At 40.4% G+C, this 23,766-nt stretch overlaps 3 protein-coding genes across 7 annotated transcripts in view; 2 read left to right on the forward strand and 1 right to left on the reverse strand.

Moving 5' to 3' along the window:
* The window catches only part of LOC116331022 (anoctamin-1-like), a 36,003-nt gene extending 34,378 nt beyond the window's left edge, over positions 1–1,625 (forward strand). For both annotated transcript variants that reach the window (XM_039615727.1, XM_031753535.2), the window contains one exon: positions 1,031–1,625. In XM_039615727.1, the coding sequence (XP_039471661.1) occupies positions 1,031–1,282 (252 nt within the window). In that variant the 3' untranslated portion in view covers positions 1,283–1,625. The remainder of the gene's footprint in view (positions 1–1,030) is intronic.
* A 1,610-nt stretch (positions 1,626–3,235) lies between these two features.
* On the forward strand, positions 3,236–11,593 carry zgc:158868 (uncharacterized protein LOC791147 homolog). 2 transcript variants are annotated; one of them, XM_039614925.1, is made up of 8 exons: positions 3,236–3,387; positions 6,364–6,549; positions 7,290–7,344; positions 7,549–7,745; positions 8,047–8,104; positions 9,563–9,678; positions 9,985–10,095; positions 10,703–11,593. In XM_039614925.1, the coding sequence occupies exons 2-8, from the start codon at positions 6,403–6,405 to the stop codon at positions 10,814–10,816; spliced, it is 798 nt and encodes a 265-aa protein (XP_039470859.1). In that variant the 5' UTR covers positions 3,236–3,387; positions 6,364–6,402; the 3' UTR covers positions 10,817–11,593. The 2 variants fall into 2 exon arrangements, with proteins under 2 accessions (XP_039470859.1, XP_031609359.1); XM_031753499.2 differs by lacking the exon at positions 3,236–3,387 and having other exon boundaries at positions 6,351–6,549.
* A 156-nt stretch (positions 11,594–11,749) lies between these two features.
* bcar1 (BCAR1 scaffold protein, Cas family member) overlaps positions 11,750–23,766 on the reverse strand; it is a 51,031-nt gene continuing 39,014 nt past the window's right edge. For all 3 annotated transcript variants that reach the window (XM_031753497.2, XM_031753498.2, XM_031753496.2), the window contains exons 3-8: positions 21,196–21,345; positions 20,243–20,338; positions 17,977–18,351; positions 15,843–16,712; positions 14,281–14,370; positions 11,750–13,337 (exon numbers count right to left, since the gene is read on the reverse strand). In XM_031753497.2, coding sequence (XP_031609357.1) covers positions 12,792–13,337; positions 14,281–14,370; positions 15,843–16,712; positions 17,977–18,351; positions 20,243–20,338; positions 21,196–21,345 — 2,127 coding nt within the window. In that variant the 3' untranslated portion in view covers positions 11,750–12,791. The remainder of the gene's footprint in view (positions 13,338–14,280; positions 14,371–15,842; positions 16,713–17,976; positions 18,352–20,242; positions 20,339–21,195; positions 21,346–23,766) is intronic.

Raw genomic sequence — 23,766 nt, forward strand, 5'->3', positions numbered from 1 at the left:
CAGAACAACCTCCATTGTAACAGCCAACATAAATCACTACAGTTGAGTAGAAGGACCAGAAATTGAGTTCAGTTCAAGGAGACAGGGAGAATATACAGAAACCTGATTGTTGTGAGGTGACTGATACCCCTTGTACCACTGTGCTGCCCTCCTATAAATCCCTAATGATAAACCTCCACTGAAGGTCTTCTACAGTTTTCCATTTTCCAAAAATTAATACTTTTTTTGTCCTTGGGTTGAAATAAAACCCCACTTTCTGGTGGAGTCTGTAACTACCCTCCTGCAGCGTCTGGCACAAATGTTCTTATTTAACCCCTTGATATGCAGATACAGGGACGTGTTACAACAGTGGAGGTCTGCAGCCCATCTCTACTTGTTGCACAGTTGAATATCAAACACTATATAGACAAAAGTACTGAGACACCAACACATTACACCCACAGGAGTTGCTCAGCCATGGAAACTTACTGAATCTCCTGGTGCACAGTTTTGTGTTTGTGTTAGTGCCAGAGGAGCTTTGGAACGCTCCAGTTAATACATTTGTCCATAAAGTGTATAAGGAATTTACTATGGTTAGTCAAGGCCAAAACCATTGAAACCTTTTGTCCTATCTCACTCTGCTCTCTTTTCTTTCCCTCACCCTCACGGGTTTTGGAAGATGGCTGCCGCTCCCTGAGCCTGGTTCTGCCAGAGGTTTCTTCCTGTTAAAAGGGAGTTTTTCCTTCCTGCTGTCACTAACTGCTTGCTTATAGGGAGTTGTCTGATTGCTGGGGTTTTCTCTTTATTATAGTAGGGTTTTTATCTTACAGTGCCTTGGTGCTGTTGTAATTTGGCACAATATAAATAACATTGAACTTAACTGATTTAAATTGAACTATAGATGCCAATCGGTTGAACATTTCAGAAAAACATAAAAGCATGTGACATACGGGATGTTGGGGATTAAGACTGTGGAAGTTCTGAGATTTATTTTTTTTTTACAAGAAGAGAAATTGTTAGTTGACCCATTTCTTTCATTTATTTCTGACAGAACGTTGTGATGCTCATGAATGACATTGTTGACTGGCTAATCCCAGACATCCCAAAAGATATCAGCCTGCAGATCCACAAGGAGAAGATTTTATTGGTAGAGCTTTTCATGAAAGAAGAGCAGGGCAAGAGCTATATCATTGACAGCAGCACTTCAGCAGATGGAAAGGAAAACTGCAGCAAACACAACAACAACAGCAAAGTGGCGCCCCCACGCTCCCGACGGCATACCAACAGCACCAAAAGCTTCTAACAGCCATGCTAGCAGCTATGGCTAGTAGCTAGTAGCTTTTAGTTTAATTGTTGTTAGCATGTCAAAGCTTGCTAGTAGTTCTCTCTCAGGACAGACTAAATTGTATGTAAATTGTATGTTTTTCTTAATATTCTTAACATTCCAACAACTGGGACAGCAGTTGGCCAAAGAGATGTGAGAAAATTAAATCTGTGGCCAAATATGTTGCATGTTTTTGTTGAGCTGTGAAACTCTGTCACTCCATATGTGCACACTCAAATGTATTTATGTGCTTAAGAATGTCTGATTGTGTACTCAAATTAATGACTTTGTAAATCAATATGTAAAAGTGTATTCATTCTTACATGCATCAGATCTGAAATTTTGTATATAATCCTTTTAAATACTCACAAATTTCAGAATATGCACAAAAATGATGACAAATTGTGCGCATAAAATTTTTTACCAGCATACACATTAGAATCAGAAAATGTGAATTCAAAGAAATCAATATAGAAACTTTTCATTAAACTGTGACTAATCAAAATTCAGAACCTGCTGTTAGAAAATAAATATTAAGGAGGAAGCAGTTTCAACTTGTTGTATGGAACAAAATTTAAATCCAGAATTGAATTTTTTTAATTCTCCTCACATATGTCATCTTGAATAACGCAGGTCTGCAACCCAAAAAACTGCATAGGATTTTTTTGACTAGATTTGACTAGATTTGTACTCACTAAAACTGGGAAAAATATTTTTAAAATTCGAAAAATCTGGTATCCTATACTTGAGTCAAAAAACCATATCCAATAATGATTTCTAAGAGCGAGACTGAAGAGAAATACAAATAAAAAATGCGAGGAATTGAGAAGGGGGGGATACTGTGCGTTTGCGGTGTGAGGAGCTCAGATGGTCATGTCCCATTCTTCAAGACATCCCAACAGATTTATTTTGTTAAGGTAAGGAATCTCAGAAAAATTATGCAAAATTAGTTAATTGTAATAAAATATTGATTTTTTTTCATTGCTGTTGTGATTTTTTTTTAAATAAACTCCTCATGTTTTGCAAAAACGCCGTATGTGGGGAAATGGAGATCATTTTTAGTTTCAGCACCCTAAAATATCAAATTTACCAAAAATATCCCATGCAGCTGAAGTTTTTTTGTTTGTTTGTTTGTTTTTTGCAGAACTGTGAAAATTGAGTTTTTGAGGATCCTTGTGACAATTTTTTTAAGAATTAAAATTTTAATTTGCATATATTCGTTTTCATTTTTAACTTATTTGTTACTTCCTGTTTTGGAGGTCCTACACTGATGATGTAGAAGTCTCAAATCGTATGTATCAAATATGATAAACTTGCCTTTAAAGGACTGAAAGTTGAATGAATACATCACTCTGAATTTAATCATTACAGCATGCAATATCTGAAATTCTCCTTCTGTTAACATTAGCTGATGATGGCTCAGTAAATCTACTCTTTAATATTTGAAACTCAGAGCAAACAGGTTGCTTCAAAACAGTTTAAAAGAGGTACTGCTATACATTCCCTTCACCTACCCCTGATCTTTGTTGCATTTTAATGGATAGCTCCTCTATATAACAACTTTTACTTGAGTAAAACTATTAACCTGATTTTTTTTCTTCCTTTTAAAATCAAGTCTTTGGTAAATGAACTGGTACTTACACAACAACTTTCTACTCAGTTTCAGCGCTTTGTACCTCGAGTCTCATTCATCTATAACAGGGGTCCCCCATCCCAGTCCACGAGGGCCGGTGTCCCTGCAGGTTTGAGATGTGTCCTTGATCCATCACAGCGGATTTAAATGGATAAATTACCATCTCAACATGTCTTGAAGTTCACCAGAGGCCTGGTAATGAACTAATCATGTGATTCAGGTGTGTTGACCCAGGGCGAGGTCTAAAACCTGCAGTGTCTTTTGAAAACATTCAGTTTCTTTACATTATTAATCTGGAAGGAGCCATCAGAAGATAGGTACACTGGGGTTTGCCATAATACTCAAGTGGGCTGTGGTGTTAAAGATCATTTAAGGCGCTCAAAGTGTAGCACAAAAATACCTCCACATCATTACACCAGCAGCAGCCTGAACTGTTGATTCAGGATATCAGGTGAGACCAGTTTGTCATGCTGTTTACATTAAATTCTGACCCTACCATATGAATGTTGCAGCAGAAATTCAGACTCAACCCAGGCAACATTTCTCCGATCTTCTATTGTTCAGCTTGCAACTAAAAGCCTAGTTTTTTCCTGTCTTTTGCTGATAGAAGCAACAGTTGTTTTGCTGCTGTAGCTCATCAGCATCAAGGTTTGACATGAGCATTTAGAGATGCTCTTCTGCATACCTTGGTTGCAATTTGGTTGAGTAGTTATTTGAATAACTGTTGCTTTTCTATCAGCTCAAAGCAGTTTGGCTATTCTCCTCTGACCTCTTCTTAGAGAACTGCTGCTCCCGGAATATTTTTTCATTTTTTGTACCATAACTTTGTTTGGGAAAATCCCAGCAGATCAGTAGTTTCTGAAATACACAGACTACCCTGTCTGGCAGAACCATCCATGTCTTGGCCAAAGTCACTTAAATCCCCTTTCTTCTACATTCTGATGCTTGGTTTGAACTTCAACAGATCGTCTTGACCATGTCTACATGCCTAAATCCACTAAGCTGCTACCATGTGATTGACTGATTAGATATTTGATTTAACGAAAAGTTGAACAAGAGCACCTCGCAAAGTGGGACTTATTCATAGGTGTAAGCATCACAGCAGTACCTGAGGATTGAATACTGAAAAATATCTCCTCTTTTTTGGTCTTTTACAGCATATAACCCCTTTTAAAATATGCTGCAGTAGTCTAAAAACAGATGAAAACCATGAATCAACATATGGGTATTACCTGTGGAAAGACTGATGTTGCAGAAGTGAAACAGAGCAAACAGAGGTTTCATTAGAGGCATAGCTAAGTATCTTGCAGTTTGGCACAATTTGCACACTGTGGGTGCACCGTCACTCCCACCCTGTGCTGTCATGGTGACCTGCAAGGGGTGGGAGGTGTTGTCTAACGGGGATGACAGCTCAGTGACATCCTCTTGTCACTGAGTTCTTCCACTGGGTCAAGAGGATGTGCCAGAACAGAGCCGGCCTTCTTGATCAGCCTGTTCAGTTTCTTCCCTTACCCAGTGGAGATACTGCTGCCCCAGCAGAGAACACCATAAAAGATTGCTGATGCTCACTGGTGAGTCTGGCTGGAGTCCAGTTGATCACCTGAACGTGATTGGTTTGCACACCAGACATACTTTGTGATATAACTACTTTGTAGTTTGTATCACAAGGGAATGTAAGTATTATGGAGCATTTGTTAAACTAAACAGCGAGATCATGAAAAACCTTTGGCATAGAGATGAGCTCTGGAGGTTCTAGAGACTTTGTTGATGGATGATTCTACCGGGATCTTAAGCAGAGTTGGGGACAGTTAATGCTCCAACCAGAGATTCTGTTCTTGCAACAGTCTGTGTTGAAATTGTGGGAACTAAGCCAGTGTTGACCAAGAACCAAGGGAGTATGTGGTGCAAAAACAGACTAATGTGCTCTATTTGATAGCCTGAGAGACTGATGATTATGTGTTGTGTTTTATGACTTACGTCAGGAAGACCGGAACCATTTAGAGCAGAGATAGGCAGAGGCTCAGAGACGATGACATATGATGTTTTGTTCTGCTGTGTTGACTCTCTTCTTTGAAAGAACCATGAGACTGGGTAGGGATGAGTCATTGTGGACTTTGCCAGCACAATCTTTTGGCCGACCAGGACAAACTGCGACGAGTGGCCTTTAGTGCCACAATACAGACACTCACCTCAGCTAGACATTTATTTCGGGTTTGAGGGTAGAGACAAGCCCAGTTGAGCTGTAAAGGCTCCATTTCATTTTTTGCTTAAAGTTAAAGTTTTAAAAACATGTTTAGCACCGTCTTCTGTCAGTACAGAACCTTACGTCACCGAGTTGGCTGGTTGCGGCTAACAGACTTACGTCAGTTTACGTCAGTTTAAGGGGATTACGTTTGTGCTGCCCCACTTGCTGCAACAATGAGTTTTATGTTAAGAAACTGAGGTTATACTTTCACTTTCACTGTCTGTCTCTTCAGCAGTAATTGACTTCTCCTATTTGGCTAGCAGCACTGAAACTCCAGCTGTTAGTTGTAATGTCTGGCTTTGTAAAGCACTTTATAAATGAGGACAGTGTGGAGGAGAGCCTGTTTGAGTCACCAGACCGACAAGCTGCAGTCGGACACTCCAGCTTTTCCTCGCCAGGCCGGGTCCTGTGTGCCAGGGTTAGAGCCCTTGTTGAAAACACTTTGAAATTTATTAATAAACTGCTGAAGAAAGATTCAGATTTGACTTCAAACTGCTTGTCCTCACTTTAAAGTTTGTCTCTTCAGCAATTTCATCATAAATGCTATTTTTGAACCGTCTGAAAAATATGTCTGGCTCTGCTGGCGAAACACTAGAGAGCATTAGGTAAGAAAGCCACAACCTTTTTCTCCCAGCTTACTCCAGAATTCCTCTTTCTCCTCTGACAAGAATATAATAACAATGTTATCTTTTTACCTTGTACTGAATATTACAAATTAAACATTAGCCTTCTGAAGTCTTTGGACTGAGATGATTCCTCTTTCATTAGTGTACATCTTTCACTTTAGATTCTGTCAAAACTGTGTTTTCTCAGACTGGAAGAGGCCATTTCTTCTTTTTTTGGTTTGGCCATTGGGTAACTTCGTCTTTCTCCAGCAGTGGTCAACCTCACACTTTCCACATATTCTGAGTCTTGACACTATTACATTCTTTTTATTAATTTTTAATATACATCATTTGGATACTTCAAATCATATCACTAACTATGCACTCTGAAAAGAAAAAGCAGATGTAAATCTGTAGGTTTTCTGGTGTTGGCTGGCAGTAGTAATGGATTCGGTGACAAAACACAAAATATGTTGTCACAGAGTTTTTGACGTAAAAGGAAGAACAAGGTGTTTTTTAAATGGTGTAACAGCAGCAGCGCACTCTAACATGTGCTCAGTTACTCTCATAATAATAGTCAGGCAGGAACTAGTGTTTGACCAGAGGATCAGCCAACATGCCAGTGGAACTGAAAGGGAACATTGTAGTGACAGGGGCCAACAGAGGCATTGGTTTGGAGCTGGTGAAACAGCTGGCAGAGACGACAGGAGAAGAAGCTCACATCTATGCCTGCTCCAGAGAGCCTGAAGGAAGCAGAACTGAGGTGAGACTGTTACACATAGATGCTTTTTGTGGTTCTCACATCAATAGCGAGAGCACACATGTGAAGGCTGTCTGTGTATCATCTATTCATTTCACTTATTTTACTTATATCAAGGCGCTTGAGGTGACTGTTGTTTTGTATGTTTTGTATTGCTTTGTATTGTAAGTAAATTATTGTTATATTGTTATTGTCAACATCTGCAGATAACGTTATCATAACATCATCTTGTAATTATGGGAAAACATAATAAAAAAAAGTCATGAAAGTATGAAGAGGGTCCATTTTCATTTGACAAGGCCTAAGCTAAGCTAATAGTCCAAAAAATGTCAACAAATTTGGTATAAACGTCTTTCATTTGGTTTCAAAGTGTGACGGTATAGCACAGCTAACTCTACAGGGGTCTGGCTGCACAACCTCTCTTGCAGGCTCCATTTTCAGCACAGAAGCAAAAGATGTAACAAAGCTGTTGAAGGCGACTTGATAGGTCAGTTTTGATAGCTACAAAATAGCTACAAAACAGTGAAAAACAGTGATGAGGTCTGCAACAAATCAGTGTGCATTAGTTGTTCTCAATTTAAGTGTTGTCTTTACACTGTTGGAATCTGGGATTCCTGAGGACAAGCCTTAAATTTGTATGCACATCAATCATTTCTGTTGAAACTGGTGATTCACTGGCTATATATGTGATTTCATGAAATAACAATATAAATATTTATATATATTTTTTCTATTCCCTTCAGGCACTGAGACAGTTAACCACTCGACATCCTGGAAAGATCACTATAATCAAGCTAGGTAAAAACAATGCACCTTTAATCTCATCAGGCCTCTCACATAATAATGGAAGTGCTGAAATATTCACTTGAGAATCTGAGATTCAAAGGCAAATACATACATAGAAATGAAACCTTTTTTAAATTCATAATCTTCCAGTTTTTTGACATTCAAGAGACTTTGCCCATTCTGATTTGTATTTCTACTTTATACATCTACCTGCAGATGCTACAAATGAGGAAAGTATCTCAGCTGCTGTGCAGGCTGTGCAAGATCAGATCGGGGATGGTGGGTTGAATCTCCTTATCAACAATGCTGCTATCAGGAAACCGGCCTCTTCAGGAGCATTATTTGCTACCAAGAAAAACGACATGATGGAGGTGTATGAAACCAATGTGGTTGGACCATTTACCATTGCAAAGGTTGGTTTGTTCTCTGCAGAGGTGGGAAGTACAAATACTTTGTTACATAAAAAGAATTTTCAGGTATTTGTGCTTTATTTGAGTATTTCCTTTTCTGAGAACAATGTACTTTCACTTTCCAGATTCTTACACAAACATCTCTACTTTCTACTCCTTACATTACATTTTTGAAACAGGCTCATTTCTTTAGGTTTAACATATTTGATGGGAGTTTCACATCATGATTTCACATCTTTCATTTGATTTTATTTTTAATGTGCTATAATTTAACACATGTAAACTATCATTTTTGTACTTTCAGATGTTTCTTCCACTCCTGAAAAAAGCAGCACAGAGGGATTCTCCTGCAAAGGGCAGTGGTATGCATCTTTTCTTTCATGTTATGTACGCATGGGATACCATCATTAAGAAAACACTCAGTGGAGTGAGTATATACTTATGGTTTCATGCTCCATCTCAGTGCAACTGTGGCTCACTGGGTTATTTGGTCAGAAGGTCAGTGATTTGATCCCCATAACTTTGAATTATAAGCAGGCAAAATACTTAAGTCCAAATTTCCTAAAGCATCCATCAGTGTGTGACTGTGTGCATGACATGCAAAATTCAAAGGCACAGAATAATGTGTTGTAAATGTGTGAGTGGTACCCTGGCTTGGCAGTACAGGGGTCCATTTGAGCTTTCATATTAAAGTAATGGGATTATCTTGCCTGATGAGAGTTAGTATGAGATTATACTCAATTTACAAAAAGCTGAGTTGAAGATTTGCCTAACTGCAAGTTATCCACCTCCCAAAGCCGAGCTGATTCAATTCAATTCAATTCAATTCAATTCAATTCAATTCAATTCAATTCAATTCAATTCAATTCAATTCAATTCAATTCAACTGCCAAATCACAACAATATTTGCCTCAAGACATTTTATATTGTAAAGTAATGACCCTACAATAATACAGAGAAAACTGAGAAAACCCCAACAATCAGACAACTCCTATGAGCAAGCGCTTGCTGACAGTGGAAAGGAAAAACTCCCTTTTAACAGGAAGAAACCTCCAACAGAGCCAGGGTCAGGGAGCAGCGGCCAACCAATTGCTGCAACTGGTTGGGGGTGAGTTAAGGAAGACAGGACAAAGACACCTTGTAGAAGAGAGACAGAGATTAATAATAGCTATCAATTAAATAGAGATTATTTTGTACCTGAATGGAAAAGAAAAGTGTGGAGAAGGAGAGAAACAGCTCATGATCTGAAGCATCCACGTCATCTATCAGCCTAGTGGAGGGAGTGGGTCACTGGTGTTTATTAATGATCTGACTGCTGATAGAAGCAGCAGGATGAACTGAAGGGTAGAGGGCTGCACTCTGCTCACATTCTGACTAATGCTGCAACACTGAGCAGACAGAGCTTCATAGTGCGATCCAAAAACCCAAGATTTGCTGAAAGCAAAGAAATTAAATATTCTTCAATTGCCAATGAATGAAAGACATTAATACAACCATTATATCCATCCATCAAGCCACTCCAAGTCTTCTGGGGGCACACACAGTTTGTCAGCAGAGAGATGTAATCTCGCCAGATCCTTTCCCGAATAGGACTGGGAAATACAACAGAATATGCAGAATTCTACACAGTTATACTTAAAGAAGAGTGGAGTGTTTTACAAAAGTAAATAGATTTGAATTCTTTCACCAAATGGCAGGTGGATTACATCACAGAACGTGTTGGTTGGTGCAGGGTCAGAGATGTAAACTATCCTCACACACACAGTTCTTTTCATTTCTCAGTCATGACGCTAATCTGTTTGTCCCACTTTGTGTCTCAGATAATAAAACTGCCTGCAGCTCAGTCATCATCAACATCTCCACGGCTTTCTCATCCATAGAGAAATGTCCAGAGACCTTCTCAGCTGCACAGATGTATCCTTACAGAATAAGCAAGGTACTGTTAAAAAAGAATCGAATATCTCGACTTTCTTCCTAAACGTGTTTATTCTGTCTGTGCTTATATTTTAGAGTTTTTCTTTACTAACGTTTCAATAATTCCCTGTGATTCAATGACATTGAGGAGATTCTGTGAAAGGAGCTTGACACGCAATAATTAAGGCATCATGTGGTTCAGTTGTTTGTTGTTTGGCTTTAGACACCTGTATTGATTAATAATTAATAATAATTTCAATAAGTGTAATACTTATATGTTTGTATTAGATTTAACAACAAAGAAATATGCTCTTTCTCCTGTCATCAGGCAGCACTGAACATGCTGACTCGCTGTCAAGCCGAGGACTTCAAGACTCACAATATAGTGGTGACAGCCATACACCCAGGCTGGGTCCAAACTGAGATGGGAGGAGAAAAGGTGACGTGATGAAAACTTTAAAATACTTTATTCAGTGAATAAATGTAAATGTTCTGATTTTCCTTTAAACAGCTTTCATATGAAACAATCACATTTGCTGAAACCCACCAAATCTCTGCTGCAGATTCCAGAAAGTCCTTTCAGGTCAAACAAGTATTGTGCTTATGTAAAACCTAATATCAGTGTACTTCTCACTAGACAAGTGTAATGTAAGTCCTAGCATTACATCACTGCTTGTACTAGCTTGGAGATTTATACATTTTGATGCATTATTGTAAGTTCAGGGTAAGTAAGAGCAGCTTAGTAATAAAGACAAACACAGTATGAAACACTCACTGATCCTGTTTTCTGATTTATTTTTGATAATCCAAGTACATTTTACATAATATTAATGTTGATATGAGATGAAAGTGCTAACCACCACACCATGACCATCCTTTTCTCCAATAATGATCATTTAAATCTCTAATCTTGAAACAAAAATAAACTTCATTTTTAGCTTTTAGCTTGTTAGCCTTCCCCATATTGGAAATCATAAAGCTCGTTCTGATCCACCCGCTTCCTTTCCAGTGACTTTCTTCTTTCGTGTGTCTGTCGTCTCCCACAGGCTCCTTTGACCACCGTGGACAGCGTACTTGGCATGCTTAGTGTGATATCGTCACTTAGCAACAAAGACAGTGGGATGCTTCTGGACTGGCAGGGCAACACCATCCCCTGGTAGCCGTCATGTCAAAACCAGGCTAATAGACAATGTTTTCAGGTTAAAATTCAAATGAGAAAAAACATATACGGATATAAACATAATAAAACATTGAGGAGGAGATTTTTTAATTAATTTTATTCTTTTTTTTTTTTTTTTAACATGTACTAGAAGCTTTCTGCAAACTGAACTGCAGGCCACGGTTCACCAGAGAGGAAATGAAATGACTTCACAATCTAGAATCTGGGCATACTTAGAAATTTGTCAGTTTTCATTGCGGGGAGACAATAATTTCCTACAGTGGAGTAAAATTTAATCTGAAATTTCAGACAGTATTATATGTAAAGATTCATTAATCATATTAACATCCCTTCTATAAGCATTTCAGCCAGTAAGCTGAGCTTATAGTTTGGAGGTGGCATAGAAATGATGTATACAGAGAAAATTAGCACTGGAATGAACATATTTGAACCTCAGACGGTTGTTAAGGCTTCTGTGTTGTCTTTCACAAAGGCTGTGGCTTCCAAATGCTCTGTAGTTACAGATATACTTAAAAACATGAGTGCTAACAGCTGGGGAAATAATTTTACTCTACGTTTGCTTCTGTAATAAAGTGATGAACCTACTGGTTTTGTTCCCAACCTGTCACATTCCCATTAGTCTTTCTTGAATGTCATAAAAATATAATGAGACAGTTTTCCTTTAACCTTAAAAAAAAAAAAAATTCTACTAATTTTCTCGTGCTGAGAGAGAAATCTGATAGCTGACCACGTGTAGCAGACTGAGACCTTTGACGTTTATACATATAACTGAGATCATCTTTGGTTATTAGGAAATTATGGCAAAACAGATACCTGTGCAAACTGCCTGCATTTTCTCAGGTAATTCCAGTAGTGAGTCCGACACTACGTATCATTTTCAACTATTTAATAAAAAATACACAATATGACGAGACCAGAGAAAAGGAAATGCAGGTTTAATTGCATTTGCTCTCTTTAAACTCTTTCATTCCTTTTGACTTTTACATGCCTATTAAAAAATACATACAGTTTTCAAAAATAAAATAAAATTAAACATCTTAGATGGCATGGAAATAATCGCATCTGCAGTCCTGCACCTGCACGGCTATGTCGGCATGTTTTGGCAGCAGCGTTGTGTGCTCGGGGGGAACCGAATGCAGAGTGGACAACTCAGCGAGCCTCAGACGGCTCAGAGACACACGCGCGTGCTCCTGTGTGGGTTTTGGAAAGTGTGCCTGTATTGGGGATGGAAAAGCGTTCAGACATTCGACAACACAGAGTCATACATATCATCTGCAATTTACACATCCAACAATAATTATATTAGGATCGAGAATCAGAGCCATATTACATTTTAATTATACGGTATAGCAATATGACAGTTACTGACGTTCTGTCTAAAAACTACAGTTATGTTCCCATCTTTTCTTACGTGTATTCACTGCAAGTTCTATAGTCTTCTTTTTTCTGATTTTCTGAATACATAGGTAACTTAAATATTTACACTGATTATTTTACAGCCTATGGCCCAGCCCACTGACGAGAAAATGTTTTTTTTTTTCAATTTGTCTAGAATAAAAAGTGCAGAGTGGAAATGGGATGAAAGCGGAATGGTCCCAGTGAAAGGCAGCACAGGGAGGAAGCGAAGGATGGGAGTAAAATTGGTGCTCCCGGTCCGAAAAAGGGTCCCAGACCCCAAGGACAGGATCACTCAGGATTTCCATGCATGCCAGGACTGTAAGAGATAGCAAGCCTCATCCTGTAGAGGCACATGGGACTCCTCACACACTTGAAGGGTGTTCAGGGTTTTGTGCAGCACTTTGTGATCCAGCAAACTCCAGGTTCTCCTAGTTAGTGCTGTATGGGGTACAGAGGGTTGTCTGCCCAGTGTTACTGGGAAGATTCACTGCTCCGAGGTTCTGGAATATTTCAGTTTGCGTCACTGTGTGGTTTGTTTTCCTCCTCCCCCTCTGCCTCTACATCACTAAGAGCTGTCCCAGAACCATCCTTAAATGCTGAGTACACCCTGCAAGCTCCCTCACCTTCTCAGTCATCTCTCTGGAGGCTCCGGGGGAAGGATACTGAAGCGCTGCTGTCTTCGTACTGATCACAATGTCTTTGAGTTTTTCACAGAGTGTGTTGCTGCTTTGGGCTACCCGTGCCCTCACTTCTGGAGATTTGGCCTGGCGTGACAGCGTGTCACCAATGAAGACCAGCTTGTGTGCGCTGAGAATGACAAACTTGCTGTGTGCCACAAAGATCTTTGGTGGCTGGTTGGAGTTGACAGCAGTAAAGAAGGCATCGATGGCATTTGTCACCGTGGTGACGTTCTGCTCGCATTGCTCTTGATAGAAGAGAATAAGCTGACGGTCGCCGTGGCACAACTTGGAGGAGGAGGGGCCTCCAGAGCCGTTTTGGGCCAGGTAGTTTGCCAGAGGGTTGTGTGCGGATGGAACCCAACCGGTCATGTCGTTGTTGATTGGCCGGCTGACCTCCTGCTCTAAACGCTCAAACTGTTTAATCTGGAAGATGATAAAGAATAAGGACACAGTTAATAACTAGAATCTGCAGTGACAACAATTTAGAATTTCTTTTCGTTGTTTTAAATTGTCCAACAAAAGTCCTCTCTGAGATTTGTGTCTGTTCTGTTCATACTGACCTACTAAATCCTAAAGCTTAGTAGATTGACAGATTTTACTTTCTAGAAAAGCTGCCACTAAAAACTCGTACTGTTTTCTATTTCAGCAAGCAACAGCTAAAAGTGAAAAATCATATGTTGGCCTACGCTCCTGGCTGGTGGAGCAACAGCAAACAGTCCTGCTCAGTTAGGGCCTTCCTGTGTGACATTTGCTCTGCATGTTCACGGTCCTCCGTAACGCTGGCTTACAAATACGGGAGGTTAGATTAACTGATGGTTCTAAATTGCAGGCAGAGTCTAATAAATAATGAATAATTAAATGAATGTGGGCTGTAGTGTAAACAATTTGGAGCAATGGCGTTTGCTCTGAAATCTGTGTTGTGTTGGGAGCTCGTCGATAAGAAGTGGTTTCCTTTGTTCATTGTTGCCATGTGAAAGTTCGCACTCTGCATACGTGTAACCTCCAGTGAGTCACTTGTAGTGATGAATCCAAATCAATATAAAAAGATTTTCATACCCAGTTCAAAGCTTTGTAACAAATTTACAGTGTGTGTGTGTGTGTGTGTGTGTGTGTGTGTGTGTGTGTGTGTGAGCTGGTGTTGGTCATCTGTCTCTCAGTTATTAAGAACCACTGAAGCAGTTTATTTGTTTACTGTTATTTGGTCTGACTTTGTCAAAGACATGTAAGAACCAGTAAGGTACAGTGAAGGATGATGTAGGAGACAGAAGGTAGCTCATGAGGAGAAGCAGATGGTCCACCGAAGGTCGGTGTTTTGATCCTCAGCTCCTCCAGTGTCCTCACACTGAGGTGTCCTACAGACACGTACCTGCTGCTGCTCCAGCTGTGTCTTATTGTTTCGGATAATGTTGCCTTTCTCCAGCAGCTGTCGTTGGTTCTTCTCAAACTCTTCCTTTCCCTGACAGATCAGCATATAGACACACAATTAGTACACTACATGCACACACACACACACACACACACACACACACACACACACACACACACACACACACACACACACACACACACACACACACACACACACACACACACACACACACACACACACACACACACACACACACACACACACACACACACACACCACTCAATCTAAAACACGTCTTTGTATGTACAGCGTCTGTACATACATACACTACTGCTGACAAGCAGGAAGTGACCGATCAGTGCTGGAGCACCATTTCCCTCTTATATTTTTTTCTTAGCCTTGCTAAAATACTTGCCACAGACTTCTTTGATTAAAAAAAGTGAAGTATAGTCTTACAGCCTCACTTGTAATGTTTTCACTGTTTAATGAGTATTTGGTATTTTTTCCAGAAGCTTTGTTTCAAACAATGTGACGTACCATCGTAAACACAGTAAAGAATAATTCTTAAGTCATGGCTGTGTAAGTGGTCAGAACCAAAGTGTGATCATTTCAATTCAATTCAATTCAATTCAGTTTTATTTATATAGCACCAAATCACATCTGTCGCCTCTACCCACTTTATATTGTAAGGTAAAGACCCTACAGTAATACATAGAGAATCCCAACAATCAGTCAACCCCCTGTGAGCAAACACCTGGTGACAGTGGGAAGAAAAAAATCCCTACTAACAGGAAGAAACCTCCACCAGAACTGGGCTCAGGGAGAGGCAGCAATCTGCCATGACAGTTCTCTCTCTCTGAGAGACGGCACTGACGACTGCACCACTGTGACTCCCATAAACCACAGAGTGTTTTAGGAAATGGAGAGCAGCTGCTCACAGAAAACTCAGATTCATTCACACGCTTGTACCAGTTAAAGCTGCAATTACAGAGGAGACTTTTTCTCTATTTTTCACACAGAGCCTTGATTTGCCATTTCATTTCTGCAGGGAAACACTCATAACTCATAGCCAGGCTTCATGTGATGGTCTTGGACATGCAGGAGGTTTTAGGAATTAAGTGCAGCAAACATTAAGTCCCTGTAGTCAAACAGACAAATTTAAAAACCAAACCATTATGGCCGAGTGACTTGACCTGACGAGTACTGAAACAGTAAGTCTCGTGGGACACTCCTAGCCAGCAGTAGTGAGTAGCTGCTAACAATGGTTTGAAGCAGGAAAAGCTGTGAACTGATATGATTCTGCTTATGTTATTTATATACGTAGGCTGTCACTGACTGGCACTCCATTCTAACTTCCCTACCACCAGCCTCCCTCAGCTGAATCATTAGCAGATGCTTCAGATGTATCTCAGCTGTGTGGAGCTTTGGGAGCTCTGGTACAATCAGTGCCAAATCTGAGCAGATTTTCTTAATGCACTAATGTAAACATACAGTGACACTGCCAAGCTAATATGTGATTCCTGTTACTGTAAAGGGTTCAAATCTGTGTCTGTGTGTACCTGCAGATGTACGTAGTCATAGTCCTCCATCCATCCTTCCTCTGTGGTCTCATATGGTCTCTCCACACCTTCCTCTTCTTCTGCAGCAGTAAACTTTGGTGGGGAGGGGAGGGGCCGTGACTGAATGTTCACTTTCTCCCCTCCTTGATAGCTTCCACTTCCAGATCCTGTTGTGTGACCACTAAGCTCCCCTGGGATAGGAGGAAGAGGCATTTGCTGCTGGCGAGTGGTCTTTTTAAAGAGCAGCGAAGCGTTGCCATGGAGAAAAGAAGCAAGCTGCTTGGCATCGTCAGGGATACCTCGCGCCGTCATGATCAGTCGATCTAAGTCATCCCCTCCCGGCGGTGGTGATGTGAGTGCTGCGTGTGACCAAGAAATAGCGTCTAAACTCTGACTATGTCGAATCAAATTCTGGAAGATCTCCTCCATCTTCCCGACCTGACGGCCCAGTTTGGCCTGCAGTGAGCGGTCTGTGGCCTGGGCAGCATTCGCCACAGCGCCTCGGGCAAATTCTAAGAAATCTCGGACAGTGGTACGCACCCGGTCGGCAGCCTGATGAATGGCTGGGAGGTTTCCTTCAAGATGAGCCGGGCTTCTCCAGTTGCCTGTGATGAATGACATCATGAAGGAAACACTGGACTCCACAGCTTGTTGAAGACGAGACAGACGTTCCATGGCCTGATCCATTTCCAAGACCAGGGGTTTCCCTGGAATGGAGCCAGGAGCAGGAAGCGAGGTGGTGTCGCGGACAGGAACCATATCTAATGAAGAAGCAGAGTGATTGCTCCTTGTGCTTCCTGTGCTTGAGGCAGACAGCCGCTTGAAAGACATGGACAGCTCTTCACTGGCTGACTGGGCATCACGTACAACCTGCAAAACGCATTAGCGTAGCATTAGAATCAAGTCACCCATTTCCTGATTTTGTGCTAACTATGTTAGTTTCATCAGTAAAACAATCATGCACTGATGGTCTTATTATTACAAGGAAACAAGACTAAATAAATAGATAAAGAAAACAATACATACAAGTTATTACAGAGAGAATAAAAGGAATAATAAACAGAAAATTATTTGCAAAGGACTGAGGAGTAGAAAAAAAATCAACCCATCCACAGTTAAACTGACAATTACAAAATTGTGAAAACCAGCAGGCCTGCAAAGCAGCCCTTCATTAGAAACCACGAGCAATGCCAGACAGCAGAGACGCTAGCTGAACAGCAGTCACAGCTTGGATTAAACAGCAGCTTTTAATAATGGCTGGATTTACTGCCAAGAGTGGGGTGTATTATTCTTTTAATCTGATGGCATCTTAAGTGTAGGCTTCATGCATGAATGTGCAGCCGTGGCACGACTTATAATGGCAGCCTTAATAAGTCCGACTTAGTCACATCACATTATAGGAATGCAACATATGACTACATGTCTTTTATACATCTTTGGGTTACTTAGCTCGCTGAAATTGTTATTAACTTGGCTCTACAACTTCACATTAATTCTAGCCTAAAATGAATAAACGGTAACTGAAACACTATTTTGTGTTAAGCCTTCAATGAAGACTATGTTTTCAGGTCAGGTTAACGCACTACTAATGATTAAACTCCTGGGTGTGGACACAATGTTGATAAACCTGAGTTTATCATAACTGCACCATCAGACAGCAGCTGGAGACACTCATTTTCATTTTAAAAGTAAGACAGTGTGTGTGTGTGTGTGTGTGTGTGTGTGTCTGTGTGTCTGTGTGTGTGTGTGTGTGTGTATCACTGCATTCATACAGCTACTTATAGGATGCGGCCTTTTGAATTATTAAAGTAGTTATTAAAATAACCACAAGTTCAACCTCATATATTATAAACCACTTAACATACTGTCCAACTGAGCATGTGATTAATATCACACAAGCACTGCGGCTCTGTCTGTCACTGTTGTGGGTCTGCATGAATAAAGCTGTCGAGACCATTAACTGAAGAGTGAGCTCCTGTGTGTCTGAATGGCACAACAGCATCGCGCTGACAGAGTCACAAAGCCAGCAGTGCTCTCTGCATAGAGGTGATGATGATGATGATGATGATGATGGAACATCTTACACAAACTTGATTTCATGCGATTAAACAAGCCGGCCCTGTAGCTGTCATACCTGTGGCGGCACGTCATAGACATTCTGTTCAGCCCTCTCCCCCGTCTCCTCTCGTTCCCGGGGGAAGTCATAGACATCCTGGCCAACACGCAGTACAGCTGGGATGTCATAGATCTGCTGAGGGGCCTGACTGGCCCCGCTCCTGTCCCTATGATAATGCTTATCAGTCAGGATTGGGGGCGGGACATCATACACATCCTCTGGAATTGGCGGTTCGTCATCATTGCTGCTGAGGTTGTTGTGTAAGTATGGGCCCGGAGAGATGGGGACTTGGGGCTTTAGTTTGGCAAAGTGAGGTGGCACATCATACGTCTCCTCTCTGATTGGTTGAACATCACTGACATCCTTACTCACTGATGGGGGGAAGTCATAAACCTGAAGAGACAGAGAAGTCTTGTAAAAACACTTTATCTTATAAAGATCTCGTTAAGACAAGTGTCATATTTATTATTACAATGTGTGCGTAAAACTGCTTTTATCTCTTCCTTGCACTGATTAGTGTTAATCACACTTTTAAACAGATTTAATTAAAAATATTTAATTAATCAAGTGTAATGGTATGTGCGACGTGCTGCATGATTTCCATATAGTAATATGAACACATTTTAGGGACTTTGAGGAAAGTACTTTAAAAAATAATGAAGTGAATAATGTTTAACAAATAGCTTTCAACAAACTGCAGTTTAAAAAAAATCTATCGATATGATCAATAATTGAAGCGAGTCTTTAAAGTCTTTCAAAATCCACAAGTTGTCTTTTGAACGTGCACAGAGCTTCTCGTGGCTCTTCTGTAGTTTTAGGCTGCCTCCGTGCTTTCTGCATGTTCCTGTAATCCCAGAAACAGACCACTACTGACATCAGGGCCTGCTTCTTCATGTACGGATTCATGTTTTAGATCAGATCAGATGGCTGACAATTTGGCCTGATCCTGGCATCCTCAGGACTAATTTTATCCATTATAAACATGGTTAAGTGGCAGACCTGAACTGCAGGGCTGCAGCATTCTTGTAAGAGGAGCTGGGCTGCAGTTGGTGTGAAGATAACAATAAGAGCATTTAAAGTGGTGAGAATATCGCATGATCATCGCGACCCTGACATCTTACTTTTAGAGGTGTAGCTCTTCAGTCAGGAGACAGTAATTTACATTTTATTAGCATCCATATTAGGAACAAATTAAAGATGTTTTAACAGGATGCCTTTGATTTCTACTAAAGCTTGCTTGCATACTTCTTTTATTACTGTGTTTTTGGGTGCTTTTCTTTGCTTCTTCGTTGTAAGGTTTACACAGCCACGTGCTAACAGCTGCACCCGGCAGACAGCAACACTCTTCAAACTGTGAGCAGTCAAGCTGGAAAGTATGCAGAATGCTGTTAATCACAGCATTCTGCATACTTTCAAATGAACAGAAGAAGGTTTCTGGTACAAGTGCGCTCATGTCAGCTGCACTCCTCAAACCAATCTAGTTCCAACTAGTTCCATTGTTACCTGTGGTGCAATATGGAATAAAGGTCAGCACAGTTAAAATACACTTTGGAGAATGTGAGTCAAAGAGCCAACAGAACACAGAAGACAATGAGTGACACTGGTAACAACTTGTGAATTGTAAAAAGAAAAGAAAAAAAGAAAAGAAAACAATTCTCTGAACCCAGTGCAGTGCCGTAAAAACATTTATAGAATCAATCACTGTTTTAGCAAAACTAAACCATTTTCACTAAGTTAGACTTCATTTGCTGATTTGCCCACTCAGTGACACACTGACATCATTTCCTAAACAAATCGTAACTCAAAATCAGTTGTTGCTAGTGGGAAATCTGTGCCACTCAGTTTGACATCCATCAAAGATGAGTTGAAAAGGTTATGTTTTAAATATTACAGGTTTTTACTGTTATTTACCGTGTTATGTTTTAAAGGGACCACTGTTGTAAAGAGCAGAGTCTGGAGGACGACCTGTCTGAACACGCAGGAGGAGCCATGACTGAGCTCAGGTGTGAACCTTGTCACTTACCTGCAGCAGAAAGCTCTGCACCACTGTCAACCAGTCTGAGTGTAGTGCAAGCTACTTTGTTTAGTTGAATACTGCAGAAATGTGTGGCACATCTAATACAGGTTGTCAAACTACCAGAATTATTTCCCTGTCGATGCAATGGGGGTACATTTCCAATGATTATGCCATTTCTTATGACATACACACACACAGCATCAAACAATTACAGAAAGACAGTAAGATGGTTATATTACATGATAACTCTCAAATCGAAATCCTTACCATCTGCTGTGGGTTCTTCTCACTGCTTGCAGGGGTGTCATATATATCTTGACCACCAGAGGGACCCTTCATCACCATGGGAGGAGTATCATACACCTAAACATTTAGAAGGGACAGAAATAATTATTATATAAATAAATAGCATCATAATTACTTATAGTTGCTGCAGACTCTGAGCTGAGCTCATTTCAAAGCAAGAGAATGTAACTGTTTGCAGTTTGAAGCTGTGGTGTGAAGGAAGCCACTGAAAAAGTTACTCAAGAGTTTGTCGAGGCAAAGAAATGTATTAATGTAAAGTCAGTCACCTCATTTCAACCAAACAGAGAAACTTTTCTGTTACTGAAGACAAAAATGAAGAGACCCACACACAACAGCAACTAAAGACAGCTGCAGCTAAAGACCTAGCAGAGCATTTAAGGGCGGGAATTTGCTCATGTCCATCAGTTCAAGACTTCAGGCGGTCTAGAACACCTGGCTGCAAAGCATGTTCATCCAAGCATTAGAAACAGTCCTCATATTTAAAATGGAGTTTGTCCAATTACTACTGAGTCTAACAATGTGGAAACCAAATGAATGTCTAGCCAAACCAGTGAGTAATACAACAGTAATATACTGCTAACAAAATAATGACCTGCTAGGAATAAAGGAGTAAAATCTGTGCACTGGAATTTCTATATACTGACTTATAGTGTGTGTGTGTGTGTGTGTGTGTGTGTGTGTGTGTGTGTGTGTGTGTGTGTGTGTGTGTGTGTGTGTGTGTGTGTGTGTGTGTGTGTGTGTGTGTGTGTGTGTGTGTGTGTGTGTGTGTGTGTGTATCTGTTTGATTCCATTTTAATAACCTATTAAAGCTAAATTGAAGGACCGTGATGATTGCCTGGAAACATGTGTGATAGCTTCTGTGTGATAACCAGTAAGCAAGAACAACAACACACTCATACAATGAGCAGCCTCACCTGTGTGCTGTATTGCTGCCGGGTGGGCGGCACGTCATATATGTCTGGCTGAGCAGGAGGTTGAAGTCTGGGCGGAACGTCATATTCATCCTGGTCTGGTTTCACTGCGTCGTACACATACACCTGCCCAACACGGGTAGGAACTACCACCTGAATGCAAAAGCACAGAGAGCACAGAGGCAGGTACGCCGGTCAGAAATGACCGAGAGCTACAGCTGTATGACAAACATTAATCTGATAACGCAACCAGAGATAACTTATATTCAGTTCAGACCATGGAAATCTTTAAATGCATATAACAAAAATATTTCAGCAAAAACAAAGATCAACTCCTTATCTGTTTGCTGCTTCTTTACACTGAATGAACAGACACTGAAGGGTGCTTAGTCTCATCAAAACATGCTGCCGACACACAGATGCACATGGGGCAATAAAAACAGTGCAATGGTTCAGTCATAGTTGTCGTGGGAACCAGAGTGCCCCATTGTTTGCCTGTTTAAACTGTGTATTATGTGGTTTGACTATAGAGTCAACCAGCCAGGCTGGGAAACCACAACAGCTGTTCAATATAGCACAGCAAAAGCACCGTTCTGCTGTCCTTTCATCCTTCCCTCCTCCATTCGTGCCCCTTCATTTCCACAACATTTCCATGTGCTGGCTATATCAGAACAAACCGAGCCCCACACATACCGACTGAATAAAGTGGCACTGTTAAAACATCAGCATTGAATCAAAAAATGTCATTTGCTCCACTATAAACACTCAAGAACAGCAGAAGCAGACTCAAGGTTAGAGAACACTGACTTTGAGTAACAGGCACTGCTACAAACCTAATTTGAAACCTGTTGGGACTCTGTGTAAAATCTATAAAAGCATAATTTGCAAATCCCATAATCCCATATTTTATTCACAACAGAGTATAGTAAACATACCAAATATTTAAACCACGACATTTTATATTTCATGAAAAATATTAGCTTATTTTGAATTGATGGCAGCAGCATAAAGTTGGGATGTAGGCAACGAAAGGCTGCAAAGGTAGTTGGCACTAAAAAGAAGCAGCTGGAGGGAAATTTTGCAACTAATTAGGCTAACTAGCAAGATGTCAGTAACTTGAAACGATATCTTAGACATGCAAAGTTCCTCAGAAATAAATTTGGGCAGATGTTCACCAATCTGCAAAAAACTGCATCTATAAATTTTAAAACAGTTTCAGAATAATGTTCCTCACAGTGATTATCTCATCATCTACAATACATAACATCATCAAAAGATTCCAGGAATCTGGACAAATTTCTGTGTGCAAGGGAAAAAAGGCCAAAAATCAATACCGGATGCCATGATTTTGTGCCCTCAGACAGCAGTGCATTAAAAACAAGCATGATTCTGTCACTGAAATCAGTGCATGGGCTCAGGAACACTTCCAGAAATCATAGCCTGTGAACACAGTTCACTGTGCCATCCACAAAAGCAGACGAAGAAGCCATTTGTGAACATGATCCAGACACCCTGCTGTGTTCTCCGAACCAAAAGTCATTTAAAATGAAAGAAATTTGAAATTCTTTTGGGAAACAAAGCCGACTTAAGGTGCTTATTAACAAAGGGACAGCATTCCTCTCCCAAAAGTCTCAGATATTTATAGTTCTGTATTGGTTATATTCAGATTCTGTGCCGACTTCTGTTGACATTTTGTTTAGTTGTTTGGAGTTTCTTCTTTGTGTTTCATCCCTGTGAGCTTTCTGGAGAGTTGGACTATTTACTTTGTTTTCTATCCTTGACATTCATATCTTAGACCAGAGCAGGAAATCTAAATAAAGGTTAGTGGGTCCTTTGTTTGAGTCCACTCCCTGTGGAACCTTGACAGTAAAACTGATGCTTTACACTTGTAAAGGATGTTTCCTTATGTAGTCAACAGCAGAACCTAACAGCAGATCTATCCTGCACCAACAGAGGTCGGCAGCTTCCCCTAAACATACTCCTGAACAATAGTTATATTCTGCATGGTGCCACGTTTCTTTCATATTGTTCAGTGGTAACTTTCAAATGTACTGTCCTAAAACCCTCATAGACACCTAAATCACTGTCCCCATCATCGCAAAACAGACTGACCAACAATAAAATGCCTTTACACAAATTCAGCTATGATGACTCACTGAAGGGGAATTCTTTTGCATGCCTAAATGGACATAAACTCATAGGGGGCAATGTGTGACACAAGCTAGGCTTTTGTGCCATGTAGATGATTCATCCCAGAAATCATTGTTCAACTGATGACCTTTGCTCGAGCAATGCTCCTCCCTTCTCTTCTCTTTCTTTCCCTTTTCTGTCTTTCCTGCTCTTTGCTTTATGCTGAAGAGCAAAGACTGCATCAAAAGAAACCAGGGCGCTGCTAGAATGAAAAGCAGACTGAAATCTTGGTATCTGCAGCAAATGCTCAAATAGAGGCCAGTTTTCAAAAATGTTCAAATCTATACGACCACTTATTTTGCAGAATGTGCAAAGATGTAGTGGATAAAACAGGGCAAGGTCCAGATGGAAGGCTGTGTGGTCTGTTTGAGCTAGTGGACATGT

This window comes from Oreochromis aureus, linkage group 7, assembly GCF_013358895.1.
Source record: "Oreochromis aureus strain Israel breed Guangdong linkage group 7, ZZ_aureus, whole genome shotgun sequence".
NCBI lineage: Eukaryota > Metazoa > Chordata > Actinopteri > Cichliformes > Cichlidae > Oreochromis > Oreochromis aureus.

Excerpts from the sequence above, each read along its gene's own strand:
- zgc:158868 (XM_039614925.1), top strand. The coding sequence starts at position 6,403 with ATGCCAGTGGAACTGAAAGGGAACATTGTAGTGACAGGGGCCAACAGA. Across the intron at positions 8,105-9,562 it reads TTCTCCTGCAAAGGGCAGTG|ATAATAAAACTGCCTGCAGC; the intron begins GTATGCATCTTT and ends TTTGTGTCTCAG. Across the intron at positions 10,096-10,702 it reads CTGAGATGGGAGGAGAAAAG|GCTCCTTTGACCACCGTGGA; the intron begins GTGACGTGATGA and ends CGTCTCCCACAG.